The following is an 8789-nucleotide window of genomic DNA, read 5'->3' on the forward strand; positions in this document are numbered from 1 at the left end:
TGGAAACTAGCTGTGCTGTCAACTTTGGAAAAAGTATCCCAGTTGTACCGTGTTGAGTTGGCATTGTACAGAAATTAACAGCCATATTGGTCTAGAAATGTTAAATTTTTTTTTTCCATTTGTACAGGGGTAACGCACTGTATTAAATATGTAAGGTCTTATCTACATGGGTTTGTTTACAGAAACTAATAAAGTATTCTCTAAATAATGAAAAAAAAAGAAAATGAGATCTGAGACACAGACATAAGTAACCTGGTGGCTTGCTTAGTGATAGGAATTGTGCTGCCAAACCATAGGCTTGCAGTTTGAATGTACCAATTGTTACACAGGAAGAAGATGTGTAATCAACTCTCTCATGTGTTTTACTCCCTCTGAATACCCTCTGGAGAGTTAACTATGGCTTGGTTCTGACTCAACAGTACATAACAACAGCAACATGTTCATAGCAACATTATTTATGGTAGCAAGTACGTGGAAACAATTCAAATGCCCATCATCAAACAAATAGAAAAATGATGGTATAGCCACACATGGAATACTATGCAGCACTAAAGAACAAGGAAGTATTCATAAAGTACAAAATAACATGAGAATCTAGAGAGCATTAAATTGAGTGAAATAGCTCAATCACAAAAGACAAACACTGATAAGATTGTTACAGTGGATATTCGTGATGGAGACAGTTTCCTTTTGTTGTGTTAGTATAAGTCAGATTCAACTATCTCTACACTGTTCTCATTCTTTTTATAGAAGTTTTATGGTTACAACTTGTTGGAATATTTCAGCTAATTGGCCTTAAAACCTGTCAATGTTTTGGGGTGGTTTTTCTTTGTTGTTGTTGTTGTTGCTGTGTACTGTCGAATCAGATCCCACTGGCACAGGAAGAGGTTGTCTTTCTTTGTCCAGCAGAACAGCTTGTGGATTCAAATCATGCCTTTAGCATTGCTGGGCAGCTTCTTGCCAGTAGGCCACCAAAGCTCCCAATGTCAGTGTTTTTTGTTCTGTATTCTCCCTTATATTCTGGAAGGAGAAGATGAAAAAAACAAAGATAAGAAACACTGACAGACCTGGAGACAATCATGACTCATGGTAACCCCATATGTTCCAAATATGTTTCAATAAAGTATTGTTGGCTGCCATCTTTACAGAAATTGATTTCCAGATCCTTCTTATGTCAAGCTCATAGGTGAGTCCAAACCAACAACATTTAATTCCGTTAGCACAATTTAGATTGCATAATGCTCTCAGAACTAACCACAAATTAATTTTTATCCTTGTGAATCAAAGTTCACTCAGAAGAGATGATAACAATTTATTTGATCAGCTGCCACTTTTATTTATTAGAATCAAAAATTCAGCTGCAGAGAGTATTATATAAATTCAGAATTGGAAAACAGTTGTTCCCAAGTAAGAAGAGAAGACTTAATGGATCTCGTTGTGGTTTTGGTGTGTGTCTCCTCCCTGCTTCTCCTTTCACTCTGGAAACAGAGCCATGGGAAAGGGAAGCTCCCACCTGGCCCCACTCCTCTCCCAATCATTGGAAATAGCCTACAGATCAATTTTAAGAATATCAGCAAATCTTTAAGTGATGTAAGTATACAGAAGGATTTAATCACAAATTTTAAATAAAATTTCTTTCTTGAAATATAGTATTGCTAAATCATCATAAAACAAGAGTCTCTATGTGTTATACCATTCCTATTGATATCTTAAGCCTGTCATTTTTTAGAAATATAAGAATGAAGTAATACATTTTCAAACTTATTTTCAAAATAAGAATATTTTAAAATAAGATAAATTAATATTTATATCAATATGTACATAGGGTTGCTATGGGTCTCAGGTGAGTCAATGGGACATAACAATATATAATATACAAATATTTCTACTTGTTATTGTGTGCTGTCCTGGTGCTAGCTCTCTTTCTGTGTTGGTAATAACTACAAATAGGAACCAGGGTTAGCTTGTAAACATCTGTAGTAATTTTTTTTTAAAACTAAACCAGACTTCTAGTATTTATAATTATTACACTGAATCAAGTCTCCACCAGAAAATATTTGCAGGTGATCCTGAGTTAGTCGTCTTGGTATTGGTCCAAATGAGTGCTCTGGAAAATAAGCATCGGGCACAGATGCAGGGTTCAAATTTGGATCTTCTATTTAAGCTGTTGGACACTTGGAATTAAATTTATCTGAAACTCATTGCTTTATCTGTAAATGATGCTTAAAAATATGCCCAATGTGCCTTAAGAGAAATGCAAATCAAAACCAATTTCCACAATATCTATGTGTTTCCTATTGCCAAAGGGGCCCTTTAGAGTAGTGAGAGAAGATCTTCACCCTGAAACCGATAGCATCCCTTTTCAACAGAAAGTAGCTAAGAATATGCCATCCAGTTTTCCATATGAATCAGGGTGAAGTCTCAGGGAGGAGTGATAGGGAACGGCAAAGGACACACTGACAAAGGAGATTAATCAGAATTGGCTTTGACAAGCACTGTGGCAATGGGACAATTAAAACAGACTTTCAAGGGAAGAAAAAAAAGAGGAACGAACTGGGGGTTGGTGGTGGAGAAAATAGTGCAACAATGAATGAATGGAAATCCAAAATCTCTGCAAATGTTCATTAAAATTAATAAAATTTAATTACAAAAGAAATTAAAAAAAACAACACCCCACAATGAGGGGGAGTGGAGTAGCAACTGCTGCGGAGTCTGAGCGCGGGAGTTAGCTCGCTGGAAACATGGTTGGGCACCTGAGCGAGGGGGTCGTTGCAGCCATAATGCAACAAGGAGATACAACTATGAAACCTGTCTCCAAGTCATTAACGTTCACCCCATTACTACAGGGAATAGTCCGCCCCGTTATCGATTGCTCATGAGTGATGGAGTGAACACTCTATCCTCCTTCATGCTGACAACACAGTTGAATCCTCTTGTTGAGGAAGAACGATTGTCAAGCAACTGTATTTGCCAGATTAACCGATGTATCATGAACACTCTGAAAGATGGAAGGAGAGTAGTTATTTTGATGGAGTTGGACATTTTGAAATCAGCTGAAGCAGTTGGGATGAAGCTTGATAATCCATTGCCCTATAATGAAAGACTTGGACAACAGCAACAGCAAGTCGTTTCTACTCCAGTTGTAGCCAACAGCCCACCAGGCAGCAAACCCCAGCCACAGAATGGGATTGCGGGAATGGCGTCCACTGTACCAAATGCTTGTGGTACCTCAAAGGCATTTGGAAAAGCACCAAGTACCAGCCTTGTGAGCACAGCTGGGGGCACGCAGACATCCAAAGTGGTGGCCATTGCCAGCCTCACCCCTTACCAGTCCAGGTAGACTATTTGTGCTCGTGCTACCAACAAAAGTCAAATTCATACCTGGAGCAACTCTCGAGGGGAAGGAAAGTTCTTCTCTATTGAAGTGGTTGATGAAAGTGGTGAAATCCAAGTGACTGCTTTTAATGAGCAAGTGGACAAGTTTTTTCCTCTTATTGAAGTGAACAAGGTCTATTATTTCTCGAAAGGTACCCTGAAGACTGCTAACAAAAAATTTTCAACAGCTAAAAATGACTATGAGGTGACCTTCAATAATGACACCTCTGTCCTGCCCTGTGAAGATGATCATCATTTACCCACAGTTCAGTTTGATTTCACGGGGATTGTTGACCTCGAGAACAAGCCCAAAGACTCAATTGTCGACATAATTGGGATCTGCAAGAGTTATGAAGGAAGATGCCACCAAGGTCATAGTGAAGTCTAACCACCGAGAAGTTTCTAAGAGAAATATCTGTTTGATGGACTTGTCGGGGATGGTGGTGTTGGCTACTCTGTGGGGAGAAGATGCTGATAGATTTGACGGTTCTAGACAACCCATGATGGCCATTGAAGGAGCCAGACTTTCTGATTTTGGTGGCTGGAGACTCTCTGTCCTGTCTTCAAGCACTGCTATTGTGAATCCTGATATCCCAGAGGCCTATAAGCTTTGTGGATGGTTTGATTCCGAAGGACAAGCCTTGGATGGTGTTTCCATCTCTGATCTGAAGTCTGGGGGAGCAGGAGGGAGCAACACCAATGGGAAGACTTTATATGAGGTCAAATCTGAGAACCTGGGCCAGGGTGACAAACCAGACTATTTTAGCTGTGTGGCAGCAGTGGTTTATCTTCGCAAGGAGAACTATATGTACCAGTCCTGCCTAACTCAGGACTGCAATAAGAAAGTGACTGATCAGCAGAACAGATTGTACTGCTGTGAGAAGTGTGACAATGAATTTCCCAATTTCAAGTACCACATGATCCGGTCAGTAAATATTGCAGACTTTCTGGAGAATCAGTGGGTCACAGGTTTCCAAGAGTCTGCAGAGACGGTGCTTGGACAGAGCACAGCTTAACTGGGAGAATTAAAAGACAAGAATGAGCAGGCATTTGACGAAGTTTTCCAGAATGTCAACTTTCGGTCTTTTACATTCAGGATAAGAGTCAAATTAGAGACCTACAATGATGAGTCTTAAATCAAGGCCTCAGTGACAGATGTGAAGCCTGTGGACCACAGAGAACATGGCAGAAGGCTGATTGCAAACATCAGGAAGAATGCCATGCAGTAACGTGAGAGATGCTGTGCTGACTGGCTGTAGGTTGATAATAAAGGGTAGAAATGAAGTTGATTTCTCCCCTCCCTACCCGGCCCCGTGTGACAGTGCTACAGGAGTTGCACATGCAGGGAGCCTCTGTATAGTGGACTAAGCAGTTTCCTCTTTTATGTGCATCTTGGAACCCATGGGTGGGCAAAGGAAAGGCCGCTCACATGGCTGTGATATGAAGCTGTGTCAGACCTCAGTGGTCGGTCAAGCGCCATGACACAGTCTCTCCCAGCTTTTTGGCCAATTTTATTAAAATGTTGTTATCTTTAAGCAGGAATTATGAAGTAAGTAATTGATGCCAAGTCTGCAAACGGTGAAGTAAATTATGTAACTAAGGTTGTACTTCCCCGGTGGTGACACCTTCACCACTCAAGTTCCTTGTGCAGGGAGAAAGCTGAGAAGGGGCGGTTTGGAAGCTGGATAGTTTAATGTGTGTTCCTAGAATTCAAAGGCGCTCTTTCTAGAGGTGCCACAGAGTTGTTAATGCCTGGAATGGCAATGCAGTATAATTATTAATCAAAGATTATCTCTTATATCTGAAGAATATCCTTGATATTAATCAAAATGTTCTCTTCTGAGGAAGGCTGATAAGCATTGACTTGCGTCCCCTAGGGAAACTAAAGCAACTATAAAGCACCGCTTTCGTTTTTACTTCAACTAAGGTTGCATTTTTTGGTTGGTGAGTGTACAATTTTTCTACCTGTACATACTTCTTACGTTTGTATGTTTTGTTTCTTGGTTAAAAAGCTGTGTTAAATAGAAAGAATTTGAAAAAGGTATGTCCTTTGTTTCTCTTGCTTTGTTTTAATAAACGGTATATGCTAAAACAAAACAAAACAAACAGAAAAAACCCACAATGAGATACCATCTCATTCCAGTTAACAGTGGTAAAGTTTTACAGGACAGCAAGTAATAAATGTTGGAGAGAATGTGGAGAGATAGGAACTCTTATATATTGTTGGTGAGACTGTGAAATGGTCAACCATTCTGGAAGGCAGTTTTGCACTTCCTTAGAAAGTTGAATGTAGAAATTCCTTATGACCCAGCTACTCCACTGCTTGGAATATACCCTGAGAAAATGAGAAGTGAGGCACAAAGAGAGATTTATATGCCAATGTTCATAGCAGCATTATTCACCATCACAAGAACATGAGGGTGGAGTGGAAGCAGAGCAGTGAGGATGTGCAGGTGTGGGGATTAATCATGGGGTTGTACAAATTTGGTGGGGAAGTGAGGAAAATTGGAAGAGTCTGGCCAGACAAACAGCGTATACAAATTTTGTAAATAAACTAGTACAAATGTTAAGAAAATTTCCAGTGTATTGGCATTGATTTGCTAAGGGGAGTTAGGCAAGGTGCTAAGGCCTCCTAGTTAAATACCCTTTTGGTTGCCAGCATGGGGTTGGAATCCGTTTTGAAAGCTGTTTATAGGAGTTGGGTTCTACAGAAGCTTGTGGGCCAAGATGGGTGACCTGTAGAGTGGAAAGTTGATTTGCTAAGGGGAGTGGGGTGATGTGATAAGGCCTTCTAGTTAAAAACCCATTAGTGTTTAACAATAATAACAATGACAACATAGAGAGAGCTATGTTGGCCTAGTGGAAGTGGACAGAAAGTTATGCTACCAAGCCCATGATGGGTGATTTTAATCTGTAGCCTTCAGGCCTGGTTTAATTTTTTTTTTTTTTTCAAACATTCTTCTAAGTGGTATAGCACTGGTCTGTGCATTGCTGTACAGAGGTAACTCGTGGTTGCTGTGATGCTAAACACTGTGACACTGATGTGCCAAATGTGATAATGGTTACCCATGGTTGACAGTGTTTGGTAGATCTTCCCAATTAAATCAAGCTTGGAAGCAGAAGTGGCATCCACTTCCGAAAGGGCTAGCTTCTGGAAATTATGAACATAGAGAAATTACCAAAGTTATACAAGTGTTCAAGTCTTTTGTTTATAAGGTTGCTATGAGTTATCTACGACTTGATGACACTTAACAACAACATTGGAGTAACGATTAGCTGCAATAATGTGAAGACCAAGTGCACAGTTTATTACCTGGCACATTGAAATCCCTGTTTGGGTGGTGGTTAAAATGTGTGACTGCTAATGTCCATGAAAGAAAGTTCAGTCTTCTTCCATAAAGATTTATAGCCCGCGAAAAGCCTGCAGAGTAGGTCTACTCTGCTTAAAGGTCACTATGAGCCTCAATTGACTGACTAGCAGTGAGTTTTACTTTCAACACTATTTGTAAATATTTCCCAGAGATCATTAACTAATATGCTGTTGTTGTTGTTGTGTACCACTGAGTTGGAACTAACCCATAGTTGACCTTCTGGTGAGTTTTCAGAGGCAGTTAATAGCATGAGAGGAGATTGCTAGTCCTTCTCCCGCAGAGGAACTGGTGGATTTGAACCATGTGCCTTCAGGATTGCAGCAGAGCTTCTTGCCACTAGGCTGCTAAAGCTCCCTAACTAATATGCAGGGCAACGCAGAAACAATGGTATAAAAATAAAAAGTGTATGTAGCCTACTTATACTCTGGTGACTTAGTAGGTAGGGAGTGCACTGGCAACCCAAAGGCAGGTAGTTCAAATACACCAGTTGCTCCACAGGAGAAAGATGGGCCATCTCCAGTGGATTTATAGCTTCTGAGCTATGAGTCAGTTCTCACATAACAGCAATGAGAGAGAAAGATCAAACATGTGAATAATATTGAAAAATATTTGAAGTTTTGTGTATCAAAATGAAACATTAACAATATAATAACATTATCAATGTAAATTTTGTACAATATATAGAACAAAGACTTACATCTTTTACTAAAATTGCATCTCCCTTCTTTTTCCCAGTTCTCAGAAACCTATGGCCCTGTGTTCACTATATATTTTGGCATGAAACCCAGAGTGGTTTTGCATGGCTATGAAGCAGTGAAAGAAGCTTTGTTGGATCAAGGAGAGGACTTTTCTGGAAGAGGCCATTTCCCAGTGGCTGAAAGAACTAATAAAAACGGTGGTATGTGTGTGTGTAGTAGAAACGGCAAGCAGTGCCCAACAGAGGTTGAAGGGCTAGCCTGATAATTACCCAAGTGTCCACTTTCTTGCCCAAGATCTCTGTTCTTCTCTCTGTTACCCGTTTTGACAGGAATCGTTTTCAGCAATGGAAAGACATGGAAAAACATCAGACGCTTCTCTCTCATGACTCTGCGGAATTTCGGAATGGGCAAGAGAAGCATTGAGGAACGTGTTCAACAGGAAGCCCGAACTCTCGTTGAGGAACTGAGAAAAACCAATGGTAGGTGATTCTTTATTCAGTATCTCTCACCTTAACAGACCACTCTCTTTTCTATCAGCAGTTTTAATTTCCCCAAAGCAACTGACTTCAGCAAAAAATCTGAGTCCAAAGACTCTTGGATTTACTTCCATGAGTCAGCAAACCTAGTTGTCTGACAAATTCCCAAAGGCACTCACTACACTCGCATGCTTCCTGAACGAAGATACTCAGCTGTGTCATTGGGCCATGGCGTGGATCCAATTGTGTTCCCCTCAAATAAAAGATATGAAGTGGAATTATGCAAACATTATCCATAATCAGATAAACTAAATAGCTATAAAAGGGTTAAATGTGGAAAGCAACTCTTCCTTAACTCCCACGAAAGCCCAAATAAAAGAGCGGTAATGAGTTTCCCTACATGTGGCCTACAACACTTTCTCTAGAGAGAAAAGATTTATTCTCTGATAATTCTATCCACAAACGTAGTCAACCTGATCCCTGAGTAGTCCATAGAGGAGGTCCATGTGTAGAGTTAACATTTGTGGGGTTTTTTTGTGTGTGTGTGTTGTTTTTTTTTTTAAAGATATTTGCAATGCATAATTCATTGGCTGTATGAAATTTAATTGCTGCATCTCTGGCTTCATTTCTGTTACCAAGACTCCAACTACTAGTCCTTCTTTGCCTCCAACTTTTGCATTCCAGCCACCTATTATTACTAAAAATCTTGATTGCATGGTAATTGATTTCAGGTTGCAAAACTTGGTTGTTGTTATGTGCTGTCAAGTCTTCTAGAGTAAGACTTCTAGCAACCCCATGAACAGTGGATCTGAACCATGTTCTATTCTGTGCCATCTTTTCACTTCCTTACACAGTTGAGCCCACTGCAG

General features: G+C 40.0%; 1 protein-coding gene and 1 pseudogene across 1 annotated transcript in view; both read left to right on the forward strand.

Moving 5' to 3' along the window:
* The first annotated feature begins 1425 nt into the window (after positions 1 to 1425).
* Positions 1426 to 8789, forward strand: part of LOC102858390 (cytochrome P450 2C26-like) — a 54464-nt gene continuing 47100 nt past the window's right edge. The window contains exons 1-3 of the mRNA XM_006880212.1: positions 1426 to 1590; positions 7482 to 7644; positions 7774 to 7923. Coding sequence (XP_006880274.1) covers positions 1426 to 1590; positions 7482 to 7644; positions 7774 to 7923 — 478 coding nt within the window. The remainder of the gene's footprint in view (positions 1591 to 7481; positions 7645 to 7773; positions 7924 to 8789) is intronic.
* Positions 2742 to 4604, forward strand: LOC102866377 (annotated as a pseudogene).

The sequence above is a fragment of the Elephantulus edwardii genome, unplaced genomic scaffold (assembly GCF_000299155.1).
Source record: "Elephantulus edwardii isolate Elephantulus edwardi_28Jun2011 unplaced genomic scaffold, EleEdw1.0 scaffold00006, whole genome shotgun sequence".
Taxonomy (NCBI): Eukaryota; Metazoa; Chordata; class Mammalia; order Macroscelidea; family Macroscelididae; genus Elephantulus; species Elephantulus edwardii.